Here is an 18,203-nt window from a genome sequence, read left to right on the forward strand (position 1 = left end):
TTTTCTGGTTTTCTTCTTGTAATTGATCTTGAGTTTTTTATGGTCTTATGGTGAGAATGGAGAAGGAAATGGCAACCCATTCCACTATTCTTGCCTAGAGAATTCCATGGACAGAAGAGCCTGGTGGGCTGCTGTCCATGTGGTCACACAGAGTCGGACACGACTGAAGCGACTTAGCATGCATGCATGCATTGGAGAAGGAAATGGCAACCCACTCCAGTATTCTTGCCTTGAAAATCCCAGGGACAGAGGAGCCCAGTGGGCTGCCATCTATGCGGTCGCACAGAGTCAGACATGACTGAAGTGACTTAACAGCACCAGCGGCAGCAACATGGTCAGAATAGACACTTGATATAATTACAGTCTTCTTAAATTTATTGAGACTTCTTTTATGGCCTAATATGTGATCTATCTTGGAAAATGTTGCATGTGCACTTGAGAAGACTATTCTGCTTTTGGATGGAGTGTTCTGTATATGTCTGTTAAGTCCATTGGACTAATGTGTCATTTAAGGCCAATATTTTCTCATTGCTTCTCTGTCTGGATGATCCATCCCTTGCTGTAAGTGAGGTGTTAAAATCCCCTACTATTATTGAATTGTTTTCAGTTTCTCCCTTTAGGTTCACTAATATTTGATTTACATATTTTAGGTGCACATATACTTATAAGGTGCTTTATATCTTTCTGAACTGACCTCTTTATCATTATGTAGTGCCCTTCTTTTTCTTTTATTATAGTTTTTATTTTGCAGTTTGTTTTCTCTGATTTGAGTATAGCTACACTACCTTTCTTTGGTTTCTTTTGCATGGAATATCTTTTTCCATCCCTTCACACTGCCTGTGTTTGTCCTTAGTTCTGAAGTAAATCGCTTGTAGATAGCATGTATAGTTTCTGTTTTTCAATCCATTCAGCCACTCTGTGTCTTTTGATTGTGAGTGTTTCATACTTACCTTTAAAGTAATTATTGATAGGTATGTACTTACTGCTATTTTGTTAATTATTTCCTATTTCTTTTTGTAGTTTCTCTCTGTCCCTTTTTCTTCTCTTTCTCTCTTCCCTTGTGCTTTAGTGGCTTTCTTTAATGTTTCTTTTGAGTGTTTCCTATAATTTTTTTCTTTGTGGTTACCATGAGGTTCACATATAACAGTCTGTGTATATACCAGTTTCTTATAAGTTGTTAGTAAATTAACATTAAACTCATTCCAAAGCTTACATTTTTGCTCCATCCTTTACAAGTTTTATATTTTTGATGGCACCATTTATGTATTTTCATTTTATGTATCCCTTAACTAAATATTGTAATTATAGTTAATTTTACTGCTTTTGTCTTTTAACCTTCATATTTTCTTCATAAGTGATTGATCTACTTTTACTATACATTTACCTTTTTCCAGTGAGAGTATTACTTTTATATGTTTCCTTTTTATCAGTTACTGCCTTTTTTAGCTTAGAGAAATTCCTTTAACATTTCTTGTGAGGCATGCTTAGTGATGAATTCCTAAAAGAGTTGAAGCTTTTGTTTATCTGGAAATCTCTTAATCACTCCCTCAATTCTGAGTGATAACCTTACTGGGTAGAAAATTCATGGTTGAAAATTTTTTCCTTTCAGCACTTTCAATATGTCTTGCCACTCCCTTCTGACTTGCAAATTATCTGCTGAAATATCTGCTAATAGTCTTATGTGGTTTCCCTTGAATGCATTATGTTGTTTTTTCTCTTGCTGCTTATAAGATTCTCTCTTTATCCTTAACTTTTACCATTTTAATTATACTGTATCTTGGTGTGGTTTTCTTTGGGTTCATCTTATTTGTAACTCTCTGGGTTTTCTGGACCTAGATGTCTATTTCCTCTCCCAGATGGGGGTTGTTTTCAACCATTATTTCTTCAAGTAATTTTTCTGGCCCTTCTTCTCTCTATTCTCCTTCTGGGACCCCTTTAATGTGACTAATAATATTCTTGATGTTTATCCAAGAGGTCCCTTAAAGTATCTTTACTTTTTTTAAATTCACTTTTTAAATTCTTTTTTCATTTTGTTGCTTTAAGTGATTTCCATTACTTTATCTTCCAGCTCACTAATTTGCTGTTAAATCCCTGAAATGCATTTTTAGCTCGGTTATAACTTCTGTTTGGTTCTTTCTTATAGTAATATTTTCTTCTCTATTATTCTCCTGAGTTTGGTGAGCATCTTTTTAACCATTATTTTAAACACTTTATAAGGTAGATTGTTTATGTACTTTTCATTAAAATCTTTTTCTGGGGATTTGGTCTTTGGCTTGGAACATATTCTTTTATATCCTCATTTTGTCTGACTCTATGCTTGAAGTGAAGTGAAATGAAGTGAAATTGCTCAGTCGTGTCTGACTCTCTGCAACCCTATGGACTGTAGCCTACCAGGCTTCCTCATCCATGGGATTTTCCAGGCAAGATGCTATGCTTATCTACATATATTATTAGGCAAAATAGCTACCTCTCCTGGTCTTGAATGAGAGTTCTTGTGTAATAGATGATCTATGGAGCCTGGAAACGCATTCTTCCCTGGACTCAGAGCCAAGCACTAAAGAGATGTCCCTTATGTGGGTTTTTGTGGGGCCACAGCTGCTAATGGGGAGAGTGAGGCAAAGTGTGTGTGCTTATGCCCTCAGTTGTAGCACAGCTGTTGCGTGGAAGGTTGAAGATGGGGTGCATGCTGACCTGGTTGAAGAACAGTTGTTATATCGGGGGTGGGCTCAGGGTGCTCCCCTGGCCCAGCTGTGGTAAGATTGCTGTGCAGGTGGAAAGCACAGGATAACTGCCTGATCTCATTGCATTGCAACTGCTGCACTCAGGAGGGTGGGGGGTAGTGTTCTCACCCAGTCCATGTATAGTACAGCTGTTGTGTGAGGTAGGCAAGTGCTCAGGGTGCTCACCCAGCCAGGTTGTTGTGTAGGGTGTGCAGAGCATGTACAATTGTGTAACCAGGCTAGAGAGCGGACACAAAAAATGGCATCTACCAGCTTAGTCACCAGCAGTTTAGGATATGCTTCTGTCCCTAGAGAAAGTCTCAGGAAGTTTCTGCCTCCCCAGTAGCTGCTGTAAGATCAGTAAGTAGGTCTCCCTTACTTGAGGTGCTTTTCAAACTGTTGCTTTTCCTCTGGATCTCAGTGTGAATGGGATTGTCTATGAACCATTTAAATGCAGGTTCTTCATTCCCTATAGTTCTTCAATTCTCCTGGAACTCTTAATCCCCATTGATTTTTAAAACCAGACGTTTTGGGATCTTGTCTTTCTGTTGCTGGATCCAGGGGTTGGGGTGCCTGTTCTGGGGTTCAATCTCTTCACTCCTCAAGGGAAAATTCCATATTTTGGTATCCCTCACAACTGTGGGTCACTGCTCCTAGAGTGGAATCCCAGGCAAGACCATGTCTCTGCTTCTCCTACCTGTTTCAAAGTGTCTCCTTTATCTTTTGTTTGGGAAGGTGCTGTCCATCTAGTTTTCAGGTCTTTTTCAAAGGAAAATCATTCCAAATATAGCTGTAAATTTGTTGTGTTTATAAGAAGAATTGTGTTCATGGTTTTCCTTTTTGAACCTCTCCCTTCAGTCTCTATTTTTTACATTAAAGTTTAGTTGACTTAAAATATTGTGTTAATTTCAGATATTATAAGATACTGAATACTGTTCCCTGCACTATACAGTAACACCTTGGTACTTATTTATTGTATCTATAGTAGTCTGTATCCATTAATCCAGTACTCCTAATTTATCTATCCCTCCTTTCCTCCCTCTGTGGTAACCCCAAGTTTGTTTTCTCTATGAGTTTGTTTCTCTTTTGTATGTAGATTCATTTGTTTTATTTTTTACCTTCCACATATAATATTTGTATTTCTCTCTCTTACTTTGCTTAGTATGATATTCACTAGGTCCATCCATGTTGCAGCAAATTGCATTATTTCATTTTTTTTATAGCTAATATTCCATTGGATGTATATATTCCACATCTTCTTAAGCCAGTTGTATATTGATGGGCACTTGAGTTGTTTCCTTGTTTTGACTATTGTAAATAATGTTGTTTATGAACATTGGGGTGTATGTATCTTTTCAAAATAGAGTTTTCATCTTTTCCAGATATATGCCTAGGAGTGATATTGCTGGATCATATGATAACTCTCTTTTTAGTTTTTTAAGGAAACTCCATACTGTTTTCCATAGTGGTGCCACCAGTTTACATCCTCATCAACAGTGTAGGCAGGTCTCCTTTTCTGCACACCCTTTCCAGAATTTATTATTTGTAGACTTCTTGATGATGGCCATTCTGACCGATGATAACTCATTGTGGTTTCGATTTGCATTTCTCTAGTAAATTAATGATCTCGAGCATCTTTTCTTGTGCCTATTGGCTGTCTGTACATCTTCTTTGGAGATGTGTCTATTTAAGTTTTCTGACAATTTCTATTGAGCTTTTTGATATTGAAGTATATAAACTTTTTATATTTCAGATATTAAACCATTGTTTGTTGAATTATTTGCAAATAATTTCTGTCATTCTGTAGGTTGTCTTTTTGTTTTATTGATGTTTTCCTTATAATTTGTTTTTATTTTGTTTGCCTTGGAAGACTGACCAAAGAAAACATTGCTGTGATTTATGTCAGGTAATGTTTTGCATATGTTAACTTCTAGGAGTTTTTTGGTGTCAGGTCTTATATTTAGGTCTTTAAACCATGTTGAGTTTATTTTTGTGTATAGTATGAGGGAGTGTTCTAATTTTATTGATTTACATGTAGCTGTCCAGCTTTTCCAACACCACTTGCTGCAGACTCCTTTTCTCCATTATATATTATGCCTCCTTTGTCATTATTGTTGTTCACTCACTCAGTCATATCTGACTCTTTGTGAACTCATGGACTGTAGCATGCCAGTCCACATGGTAGCATGTGCTTTACCATCTCCTGGAGCTTGCACAAACTCATGTCTCATCCTCTGTCGTCCCCTTCTCCTCCTGCCTTCAATCTTTCTCAGCATCAGGGTCTTTCCCAATGAGTTGGCTCTTCACATCAGGTGGCCAAAATATTGGAGCTTCAGCTTCAGCATCAGTCCTTCCAATGAATATTTAGGATTGACTGATGTGATCTTCTTGCAGTCCAGGGGACTTTCAAGAGTCTTCTCCAACACCACAGTTCAAAAGTATTCTTCAGTATTCAGCCTTCTTTATGGTCCAGCTCTTACATCCATACATGAATACTGGAAAAACCATGGCTTTGACTATATGGACCTTTGTTGGCAAAGTAATGTCTCTGCATTTTAATATGCTGTCTAGGTTGGTCATCGCTTTTCTTCCAATGAGCAAGCATCTTTTAATTTCATGGCTTCAATCACCATCTACACTGATTTTGGAGCCCAAGAAATTAAAGTCTCTCACTGTTTCTGTCGTTTTCCCATCTATTTGCCACAAAGTGATGGGACTGGATGCCATGATCTTAGTTTTTGAATGCTGAGTTTTAAGCCAGCTGTTTCACTCTTCTCTTTCCCTTTCATCAAGAGGCTCTTTAGTTCTTCTTCACGTCTGCCATAAGGGTGGTGTCATCTGAATATCTGAGGTTATTGATATTTCTCCCTGCAATCTTGATTCCAGCTTGTGCTTCATCCAGCCCGGCATTTCACGTGATGTACTCTGCATATAAGTTAAATAAGCAGGGTGACAATATACATACAGCCTTGAGATACTCCTTTCTCAATTTGGAACCAGTCTGTTGTTCCATGTCCAGTTTTATTGCTTGACACCAAGAGCACAAGCAATAAAATTTTAAAAATCAATAAATTAGATAATAGCAAAATTAAAATTTTTCTGCGAAGGATCATCAAGGAAGTGAAAAGGCAACCCACAGAAGGGCAGTAAATGTTGGGAAATGATACATTTGTTAAAGGACTTGTGCTTAGAATATAGAAAGAGCTCTTACAACTTGATAATATAAAAACAAATAAATTTTTTAATGGGCAAAGGATGTGTATAGACAGTTCTCTAAAGAACATATTCACATGACCAGTAAGCATATGAAAGATTCTTGACATCATTAGTCATCAGAGATAGGCACATCAGAACACAGTGATCAAAAAAAAAGTGATCTACCACTTGATACCCACTAAGATGGGTATAATCAAAAAGACATATAATAATAAGTATTGACAAGGATGTGGAGAAATTGGTGATCTCATACACTGTGTTACTCTACAGTAGTACAGCTGCTTTGGAAAACAGTCTGGCTAAGTTCTTTAGAAGGTTAAACATGGAGTTACCACATAACCCAGTAATTTCACTTCAAGGTATATACCCATAAAAAATTAAAACAAATGCTAAACAAAGACATATATAAAAATGTTCATAGCAGCATTATTCATAATAGCCAAAAATGGGAGCAACCTAAATGTCTACCAACTGATGAATGGATAAACAAAATGTCATATGGCCATTAAAAAAATGAAGCGTTGATACATGCTACAACATGGACCTTGAAAACATTGTGCTAAATGAAAGATGCCAGCCATAAAGGACTGCATACTGTGTGACTTAGGACATTTATCCGAAATGTCCAGAATGGTCCAATTTATAAAAGACAGAAATTAGATTAGTGGTTACCCAGGGATTGGGGGAGATGGGTATTGACTGCTAATGGGCACAGTTGTTTCCTTTTAGGGGGATGAAAATATTCTAAAATTGATTGTGGTAGTGGTGGCAGAATTCTGTGAGAATACTAAAAGCTATTGAATTGTACACTTCAAATAGGTAAATGGTATGGTATGTGAATTATATCTCAATAAAGCTGATATACTTCGGGACCCCTGAAGAGAACTTGAAAAGATGGCATTTGTGTTCCAGAACATCTGCAGTTTTGTTAGAGATATGTATGATCGCTATATTTATTAAGATCTTAAGGACAGAGAAAACTGGCTTCAGATATGAGCATGAGAAAGTCTTAAGTGCAAACACCTCTATTTGCTGGAGTTGGTTTGTATATTACCATAGGCAAGCCTGTGTTGCATTGGGATGAGTAGCTGCATAGATGCATTTCTTTGTTGAAGATTAATGGTTCACCTGAGCAGTGCTGAACAGGAGGGTAGTTAATGCAAATGAAAATAAAACTCTTTGAGTTCCCTAACTCGTTGAATGGCACTGTCATTCTTGTAGTTATCCAAGCTAGACATCTAGGAGTTATCCTCAACTCCTCCCTCACTCCCATTTCTATTACTAAGTCCTGTCAATTCTACCTCCTAAATATCGTGTCCATTCATTTTTTTCCCATCTTCCACCATCACCAACCTAGTTCAGGTTATCATCTCTTACCTCGGCTACTACAGGAAACTTTTAGCTGGTCTCCTAGCGTCTCTTGCTTTCTTCATCTCTCCATCTAGCAACCAGAGTGATCTTTTAAATTTTCAAATACATACGACGTTGCTTAATCTCCTTCAGTAATTTCCCATTGCTCTTAAAAACCAAAATCCTGAACATGACCTACAAGGGCCTGCCTACCTGTCTGTCCTCATCTTGAGTCACTCTTTCCATCACTGTCTGTACTGCTAACCACACTATACAAGGCCACCAGTTGCTATCTCCCTAGACAAATTTGAAGACCTCTTTCTTTACCCTGGCCTTCATAAACCACTGCCTCCCTTACTGAAATTGTCTTTTCTTTTGTCCTTTATTTTCTCATCACTCTTCTGTGTTATCTTTTTCCTCTTACCACCCAACTATGAATATTTCTAATATTCTCTACTCTTTCCTTCTCCATATTCTATAATCTGTCGTTTAAATGGGTTGATATTCTCCAACCTGAGTTCCAGTCCATATCTGCAACAGCCTACATATCTCCAAAGTTGCCTCAGTCTCAACATGATTAAATTAGAACTTAACATTATCTTGATCCCTTATCCCCAGAAACATTTTATTCCAATTTCTTCTTTTAGTGGTATCAGCATTCTCTCAGCCACTCAAACTATATACTTTAAGCCATTTTTAATTGACCTATCTTCCATTCCCCATATCAATCCAAGTTATACTGATTCTTCCTTTAGAACTTTTCTTACATTTTTCCATTTCCATTGTCACTATTCTAGTTCTGACCCTCATCACGTCATACTTTGTCTCTTACAAGTCCATTTAGTCTCACTGTATTTGTTTTCTCACACTCAGGTCTGTTCTAAATACCATTATCATTTCAGTCTTATTAAAACTCCACTTTTATCATATAACTTTCCTTCTTAGAAAGTTTCAGTGACTTTTCATTGCCAGCAGAATAAATTTCAAAATCTGTAGCCTGTTATGCAAAACCATTAACACTCCAGCCCAATGTTGTACAAACTAACTTCCACAATATGTTAGTAAATGATGTACATACTCTGGATTAAACAAAGTTAACATAGTTTCTTCATTACTGTAAAACTTCCTAAAACTTTTAATGAACTAATGTTCATTATAACGCTCCAAGAGGTTATATATAGAATGTAGTACTTCCAAAATGTATTTGACTAAAGAACTCTATTTTTATACACCATCTGTTAACATTTTTCATGACACTAATGTTTTAAGGAAAAGCATCTAGGAAGTGCTTAGGTAGCCCCATCCTACATTTCCAGTCCTATTTCCCATTAATTTCCCTATGTCAATTGTCTGCTTGGGCCAAATGACCATTAGTCCCCCTCAGACTCAAACACAGTCTGAGTCTTTATTGATTCAGTTCTGCCCACATGAAATGCCCATCTCTTTCTCTGTATATATTTTTTTAAGTTGAGATAAATTCATTTATCATAAAATTCACAATTTTAAAGTCTACAATTCAGTGGTTTTTAGTATATACACAAAATCCTGCAAATATCATTAGTATCTAGATCCAGAACATCTTTCATCACCCTGAAAAGAAATCCCATAACTATTAGCAGTCACTCCCAATTCCCCCCTCCCTCAGCCCCTGGCAGCTACCAATCTGCTGTCTCTCTGGATTTGCCTGTTCTGGACATTTCATATAACCTCTCTATAGCTAGATCACCTGTGCATCTACCCTAAGATCATGTCTGTTTGTTTAGTCATTGTTCAGTTAATCAGTTAAAAATCACAACATGGTCATGTGTCAGGTTGTAAATATTCAAAGGTAGATGACATTCTGTCTTTAAAGAACTCCCAGCCTAGTGGGTTTGGAAGATCCCCTGAGAGGAGGGCATGGCAGCCCACTCCAGTATTTTTGCCTGGAGAATCCCCATGGACAGAGGAGCATAGCGGGCTACAGTCCATGGGGTCGCAAAGAGTTGGCCATGATTGAGTGACTAAACAAAGCACACAGCACAGCCTAGTGGAGGAGACAGACAATACAGCTTGTAATTGCTGCTGTAGTGCTGTGAACAAAGTGTCATAGAAACAAAGTGGTGCGTATGTATTCATTGTGGAGAGTCAGGGAAAGCCTAAGAGGAGGTAGCATTTGACTGGATGTTAATTGATTTGTTCATTCATTCACTTAGCAAATATGTATTGTGCCCTTATTATGTGCCTGGCACAGTGTTGGACCCTGAGGATACAAAGATGAACAAGAAAAGTTCCCTGTACTCAAGGAGCTCAACCTGGTAGAGGAAATACATAATGCACAGTTTAAAAACAATGTGATATAAGTTGTATTAGAGGAATGTAAAGCTTGCTGTGGGAACAGAGAAAGGAATAACTTTGCTTGTTAATTTGAAGAAAAAGTAGAACTTTATCAGGTGGATAAGGACTGGGTGGGAGTGGTGGCATTTCAAGCAGAAAAATTAGACCTCTGACTGGCAGCCCAATGCTCGTTCCTTTGACTGAGCTGAAGCATCTCATGCCTGTGTCATTCTGACTACTCCTTAATCATGTAACTGGTGTGATCCTCTGTATACATGGATAACTTTATACAGTGTCTCCCTGGAGGGATTATGTGTCATTCAGGATAAAAGCTTTGTCTTCTCCCTCTTAGCACCCTCATTCTCATAGTGTTTTATGCATATTAATTTTTTATAAATCCACATGAGTGAAAGTACAGCTTAGATAATGTCATTGACACTCTTAAGAAACTGCTGCTCAGGTCTTCTATCATATGTCCCCTTTCAAGGGCTCAAAACTTCTTGTGTAGATGAACGGTTTTAACATGAAATGAGCACACAAGTGGTCCTTTTGTGGTCCATCTCCTATACGAGAATTGTGAAAGTAGCTCCTTAGACTAATCCTTTTTGCTGTCACAAAATCTTGTGAACAACCATGTTAAAAGACAAAGGGGAAATTGGTTAAAGATGGCAGAGGAGAAGGACATGTGTTCATCTCCTCCTACAAGAACACCAAAATTTCAACTAGGTGTTGAGCAACCATCAACAGTAGGACCCTGGAACCTATCAAAAAATATACCCCACATCCAAAGACAAAGGAGAAACTGCAACAAGACAGTAGGAAGGGCACAACAATCACAGTAAAATAAAATCCCATACCTGCCAGGTAAGTGATCCACAAACTGGAGAACAATAATAACAAAGAGCTTCTTGATAAAAGTGAAAGATACACAGATGAAACCACCTTTATGACAGAAAGCGAAGAGGAACTAAAGAGCCTCTTGGTGAAAGTGAAAGAAGAGAGTAAAAAAGTTAAAGTGAATGTTAAGAGTCAACATTCAAGAAATGAAGATCGTGGCATCTGGTCCCATCACTTCATAGCAAATAGATGGGGAAACAATGGAAACCATGACAGACTTTCTTTTCTTGGGCTCCAAAATCACTGCAGATGGTGACTGCAGCCAAGAAATTAAAAGACGCTTGCTCCATGGAAGGAAAGTTATGACCAACCTAGACAGCTTATTAAAAAGCAGAGACATTACTTTGCCAACAGAAGTCCGTCTAGTCAAAGCTTTGGTTTTTCCAGTGGTCATGTATGGATGTGAGAGTTGGACTATAAAGAAAGCTGAGCGCCGAAGAATTGATGCTTTTGAACTGTGGTGTTGGAGAAGACTATTGACAGTCCCTTGACAGCAAGGAGATCCAACCAGTTCATTCTAAAGGAAATCAGTCCTGAATATTCATTGGGAGGACTGATGCTGAAGCTGAAACTTCAATACTTTGGCCACCTTATGTGAAGAGCCAATTCATTGGAAAAGACCCTGATGCTGGGAAAGATTGAAGGCAGGAGGAGAAGGGGACAGCAGAGGATGAGATGGTTAGATGGCATCACTGACTCCATGGACATGAGTTTGAGTAAACTCCATGAGTTGGTGATGGACAGGGAAGCCTGGCGTACTGCAGTCCATGGGGTCAAAAAGAATTGGATGTGACTGAGCAACTGAACTGAACTGAACATGATCCTGCCCACCAGAGCAAGACTCAGTTTTTCCTACCACCACTCCCTCCCATCAGGAAGCTTGCACAAGCCTCTTAGCCTTCTCTATCAGAAGACAGACAGAAGAAAGGAGGAGAGTCCCACAGAGCCTACAACAAAAACCACATTACAGAAAGTAATGATGAAAAAGCAGAAAGTTATGTCCCAGATGAAGGGACAAGATAAAACCCCAGAAAGACAACTAAATGAAGTGGATATAGACAACCTTCCTGAAAAAGAATTCAGAATAATGACAGTGAAGATGATCCAAAATCTCAGAAAAAGAATTGAGAAGGTGCAAGAAATATTTACCAAAGACCTACAAGAACTAAAGAACAAATAAACAGAGGTGGACAGTACACAAGAAGGAATCAATAGCAGAACAGCTGAGGCAGCAGAATGGATAAGTGACGTGGAAGACAGAATGGTGGAATTCACTCACTGCCACAAAGCAGAATATAGAAAAAAGAATGAATAGAAATAAAGACAGCCTCAGAGACCTCTGGACAACATTAAACACACCAATATTTGCATTACAGGGGTCCCGGAAGGAGAAGAGAGAGAGAAAGGACCTGAGAAAATATTTGAAAAGAAATAGCTGAAAAATTCCCTAACATGGAAAAGGAAATAGTCAGCTAAGTCCAGGAATCACAGAGTGTCCCAGACAGGATAAACCCAAGGCAGAACACACCAAGACACATAGTAATCAAACTGACAAAAGTTAAAGACAAAGATAAGATATTAAAAGCAAAAAGGGAAAATGACTAATAGCATACAAGGGAACTCCCATAAGATTATCAGCTGATTTCTCAACAGAAATTCTACAAGCCAGAAGAGAATGGCATGATATATTTAAAGTGATGAAAGAGAGGAATCTACAACAAAGAATACTCTACCCAGCGAGACTCTCATTCATATTTGATGGAGAAATCAAAAGCTTTCCAGACAAGCAAAAGTTAAAAGAGAATTCAGCACCAGAAAACCCAAGATAAGGAAAAGATCTACAAAAAATAAACCCAAAACAATTAAGAAAATGGTACTAGGATCATACATATTGATAATTACCTTAAATATAAATGGATTAAATGCACCAACCCAAAGACATAGAGTTGGTGGCTAGATGAAAACATGTGCTTGTATGCGCCTCCACTTACCACCTCAGTCTGCTTTTAACCCCCTAAATTGTATGTAATTATTTTGTATTGTTAGGTTAATCTTATTTCCATTATGGCTTGTGATTATAATTATATTTTATTTTTTGTCTGGCTACGGATTGTGAAAACAGATAAACATCTTTTACTATTGTGATTATGTAACTATTACTCATTTAATACCTTTGTATCATGATTGGTTGACAGAAAATAACAGAATTCTATATCGCTAAAACTACCACTTAATAGAAAAACCTGTAATCAGTTTTTAAATTTTTTTCATTTATTTTTAATTGAATGATAATTGCTTTACAATATTATGTTGGTTTCTGCCATACATCAACATGAATCAGCCATAGGTATATGTATGTCCCCTCCGTCTTGAACCTCCCTCTCACCTCCCACCCCATCCCACCCCTCCAGGTTGATACAGAGCCCCTGTTTGAGCTCCCTGAGTCATACAGCAAATTCCCACTGGCTATCTATTTTACATATGGTAGTGTATATGTTTCTATGCTACTCTCTCCATTCGTCCCACCTTCTCCTTCCCCGCCCCTGGTGTCCATAAACCTGTTCTCTGTCTGCATCTCTATTGCTGCGCTCCAGATAGGTTCATCAGTACCATCTTTCTAGATTCCATATGTATACATTAATATATGATGTTTTTCTTTTTGACTTAACTTCACTCACTCTAGGTTCATCCACCTCAAATGCATTCCTTTTTATGGCTGAGTAATACTCCATTTTGTACATGTACCACAGCTTCTTTATCCATTCATCTGTCAACAGGCATCTAGGTTGCTTCCATGTCCTAGCTATTGTAAATAGTGCTACAGTAAACATTTGGGCACATGTATCTTTTTCATTTATGGTTTTCTCAGGGTATATGCCCAATAGTAGGATTGTTGGGTCATATAGTAGTAGTTTTAGTCCTAGTTTTTTAAGCAATCTCTATACTGTCTTCCATAGTGGCTGTATCAGTTTATGTAATTACTTTTTAAATCCAGATGCACATTAGAATTCTCTTGGAATTTTTTGAAAAATACAGATGCCCAGATACTGTTTTTTCCTCCAAAGCTCCAGATGTGATTCTGATGAGCAGCCTTGTTTAAAAACAACTGAACTATATGATGATCTTTTATTTTTATCTAGTTTGTTTCACTTTTTCTATTTCATTTAGTTTATATTTTCCAATTTCTCTTTTTGTTGTTCTTTCTCAAGCCTTTATCAAGTGTAGTAGAAAAGGTTTTGTGTATATATGTATATGCATATATATAATTTATGATATGTATATATTTTAGAAAAAATTATGAATTTTTCCTAGCTAAAAAATTTGACATTTTGATTCTACTTGTTTGACTAAGTATGAGTAGAATGCTAGATTTCTAATTTATATTCACTCAAAACTTAAATACAATTCCATTTATTCTGGCATATACTATTACTGCTAAAAATCTAGAAAGCTTATTATCGTAGTGATTTAAAAAATTTGAATGAGGCTTGAAACTTCTATTAAAATAATCCAATTCTGAGAACATAAAGAAATACTATGTTGTTTTAAAAAATGGAAAATTTAACATGTGATGCAATATTATTAACTAAATTACAGATTTTGTTCAAATTTCACAAAATTTTATGCTAGTGTCCATTTTTTGTTCTCATAAATTATTGAAGATTCCACATTGTATTTCGTTACTTACATTGAGCAACTTCAGCTGCATTCAATAAATTCTGATAAATTCTCTATTCATTTTTATTCTGTTGCAGATACTTTCTAATTTTCCTTGTTACAGCTTCTTAGATACATCCATCATTTAAAAGTGGACATTTAATTCCCAAATATATGGGTTTTTTAAAGTATCTTTGATGTTAATCTCTCATTTTGATATTAATTTCTTATTTAAATATTTTCTTCTCTGCAATCACCCTGTGTTTTTTCAGTATTTTAACTTTATTGAGGCTTTCAGTGGCTAAGTTCAAAGGTCTCTCTTGGTACATGTCACATTGCATATGTGGGTTATTTTCAAATGTCTTTTGATACTGATTTCTAACATAATTCCACAGTGGTAAAAGACTGTGTATGATTTCAAAACCTTTCGAACATGAAATTTTTGCACCTTGTTTTATGTCCCTGGATATGTCCTGCTGTCTCCTGTTTTATAGTCTTTGGGAACTTGAATAGAATTTGTATCCTACTGTTTTTTGAAAATTGTGTAAATCTTAATTATGTTGAGTTGGTTCATAGTGCTTTTCGAGTCTGCTGCATCCTTCTACTTTTCTGTCTATTCATTCTATTAATTTTTGAGAGCTTGATATTGAAACTCCAACTAAAAATCTGAATTTATCTACTTAATAAGTGTAATATATAGTAGGACTCTATGTAACTTTGTTCTGTATTTTCCAAGTCTCCTATACATGTGTTATCTATCATACACACGTATTTAATTTAAAAAATAAAATGAAAGAAAAAATTTAAAAAGAAATGTGTCCTGCATTCATAGCTAGGTAGATACTGTCAACACAAAGATTAGTATTTTTAAATTACAATAAGTTGACTTCAAGTAAAACAGATTACCCTCCGTAATCAGTTTTTACCTTCAAGTCGAAAACTGAGGTTTCCTGGAGAAGGATTTCTGCCTCAAGATTCTAACAGAAATTCTTCCTGGGTTTCAAGCCTACTGGCCTGCCCTACAGGTTTCAGACTCAATCAAGATCACAACATCATGGATTTATACATGATGTTGATTTATACATGATGAATTTATACATGAATTTATACAGATTTCAGACTCAAGATCACAACTACATGAATTTATAGCCTGCTAGCCTGCTCTACAGATTTCAAACTTGCCAACCCCTATATTGTGTGAGCCAGTTCCTTAAAATAAATCTCTATCAATATATGCAAAAAAATAAAGATTAATATAAGCTCTGTTCCAAACACAGGACTGATGCAGGTCAAGAAAATTAAGAGATTCAATAAAACTGCAGACTCAGTAAAACTGATTGTTGACAAGCTTCTCTGAAAATTAGAGATAGGTATTAGGGAGATAATTGACTGAGGACAGCAACAAGGGAAGCTCCAAACAGGATACAGGTTTTTCTCCTGCTTCAGAAAAAACAGAACTCAGTGCAAGAGGGCCTCACTGCTGTTTTAGTTTATATGTCACTTCATGAGGTCTTGCTATGGAACATGCTACAGCTGACAGAACTTAAAGGTGCTCTTCTCCTCCTCTTCCGGAGCACAGGATTGCTCACAGAAGCTGTGGGTTTCTTCTTCAGTGTTGGCAGAGCACCCATTGTTTAATAATAATGGGATGCAGCTCTGATAGAATCAGTGCTACAGTGATTGTGACAGTAATACCTGTAAACTTCTTGTTCTTGGATTTTAGGAAGGCTACCCAGAAATGGAGATTCTCTGTCTGATGATCAAGTCCTGGAATATTGGCATATTTCTGTACAGTGAACGCATGTATGCACCTACTGAAAAATGGTGCAGCCTGGCACTGCGTCTCCTTGACTACCTTGGCTCCCTCAAGAGCACCTATGAAACTCAGGTGAGGAGGAAGAAGGTTAGGGGTGGATGGCATGACTCAGGGGATAGAGAGGTTCTATCTAGCTCTCAGTAAAGACACAACCCTACCTTTGTTGACTAGGAAAGGATCTTGACCATTGTTCCTCTTGGTAGTTCCATGAACTGCAAGAGTTATGGGACTATAAACAGTAATTTCTTAATTGCTGAAAACCATTAATTAGTGAAATTCTTAATTAGTGAAAACTAGGAAGAATGGCAAACAAGGCAAATTGAGGAATAGCAAGTGAAATCTAAGAAAAATGCCAAGAGTGAGCTCAGGAAAGATGTATCACTATCAGTGCCAGTGCACATAGGGAAGACCTCTCTGCAAACAGTGACTATTTAAAAAGACATTTTCTGCAGGAATTATTTTGAGCAGAATTATTTCTGGGCCTCTACCTCACCAGGAGAGGCTTGATGGAGAGAAAGTTTTTGTATCAAGTAAGAGCAAAGGATATTTTATGTTTTAAGTACCTTATCTTTTATACTCAGATCAGATCAGTTGCTCAGTCATGTCCGACTCTTTGCGACCCCATGAATCGCAGCACGCCAGGCCTCCCTGTCCATCACCAACTCCCGGAGTTCACTGAGACTCAACGTCCATCGAGTCAGTGATGCCATCCAGCCATCTCATCCTCTGTCGTCCCCTTCTCCTCCTGCCCCCAATCCCTCGCAGCATCAGGGTCTTTTCCAATGAGTCCACTCTTCGCATGAGGTGGCCAAAGTACTGGAGTTTCAGCTTTAGCATCATTCCTTCCAAAGAAATCCCAGGGCTGATCTCCTTCAGAATGGACTGGTTGGATCTCCTTGCAGTCCAAGGGACTCTCAAGAGCTGCTAGTAAAATTAAACCTAGTGTCACAGGATCCCTTTTCCCCAAGAGAACACTGTATATTCTCCCCAGAGTGGTGCTTCAGGTCTCAGAAGGTAAAGGTTAGATTCTCATGCCATCAACATGGGTCTGGGAAGCTTTCCCACATTTCCCTTCCTCTCAAGAAATCTATTTGCTGTTCTCTTTCCCAGGTGAATATTCTGTACAGAGAGCTTATGGAAGCATTAGAAAAAAACAAGCGCTCAGCTTTTAATGAAGAGTGAGAACTGCTGGAACAAGGTATATACACTGGCAAGCTGACCGCAAGTTGAAGATATGTACACGGTTCTAAGATGTTGAATGCTTAAATTCTTACCAAGCTTGCTTTTTTGCTTCTGTTTTCCCCTGCCCTGTTTTCTTGTTAAGTGAAATTTCCAAAAATAAAAGCATTTTGATTTTTACTATTGTGACCAGCTCATTTCTGAGGGACAAATGATTTTTCCAAAGTGCTAAGGAACATATATACATAATATATTGGGCTTTCCTGGTGGCTCAGACGGTAAAGAATCTGCCTGCAATGCAGGAGACCCAGGTTCAGTCCCTGGGCTGAGAAGATCCCCTGGAGGAGGAAATGGTAACCCACTCCAGTATTCTTGCCTGGAGAATTCCATAGACAGAGGAGCCTGGAGGGCTACAGTCCATGGGGTTGCAAAGAGTCAGACACAACGGAGCAATTATTCAAATAGCCCATGTGAGAGCAAGATGATTCATGCCCCATGTGAACAAAAGGGGATGTTCATCCTGATCCAATACAGATTGCATTTTATTCGAGAAGTGCTCTAATTCCCAATACCTGAACATAACAGAACCATAGACTCTTCATCAGATGGACCGTAGTGGTCTGTGGGCCCAGCATTGATCAGATTTCATGAAATCTATGACATTCTTGAGACTTGGTTGTCCAGGCTCTATCAGAACATATCCTGACAGAAAACACAATCTTGAGACAATGCAATCCACCTTTTTTTTTGCTAATTGGTAAAATACACTTCCTCATACTGAACAGAAATTTGTCTCATACCAAGTTTGCTCCCTCTCTCCATCATCCTGGCTTTTTTCTTCTGGTTATATATCCTCAGACTCCCTCACTTGTTCTCATATGATGTAGTTACCTCACCTTTCCCAGAGCCAAAGCCCACGTTCCAGTGAGGTCTGACCCACACAGAGTTCAGCAACCTCATTCTGGCTAGAGTTGCGTTCAGTTTAGTTCAGTAGCTCAGTCATGTCCGACGCTTTGCAACCCCATGAATCACAGCACGCCAGGCCTCTCTGTCCA

The 18,203-nt window shown here is 37.8% G+C and overlaps 1 protein-coding gene across 1 annotated transcript in view; it reads left to right on the plus strand.

The window, feature by feature from the left end:
• Nucleotides 1–17,328, plus strand: part of TEX11 (testis expressed 11) — a 212,587-nt gene extending 195,259 nt beyond the window's left edge. The window contains exons 29-30 of the mRNA XM_055565760.1: nt 15,877–16,041; nt 17,080–17,328. Coding sequence (XP_055421735.1) covers nt 15,877–16,041; nt 17,080–17,151 — 237 coding nt within the window. The 3' untranslated portion in view covers nt 17,152–17,328. The remainder of the gene's footprint in view (nt 1–15,876; nt 16,042–17,079) is intronic.
• Nucleotides 17,329–18,203: the final 875 nt, after the last annotated feature.

The sequence above is a fragment of the Bubalus kerabau genome, chromosome X (genome assembly GCF_029407905.1).
Source record: "Bubalus kerabau isolate K-KA32 ecotype Philippines breed swamp buffalo chromosome X, PCC_UOA_SB_1v2, whole genome shotgun sequence".
In the NCBI taxonomy this organism is placed as follows: domain Eukaryota; kingdom Metazoa; phylum Chordata; class Mammalia; order Artiodactyla; family Bovidae; genus Bubalus; species Bubalus kerabau.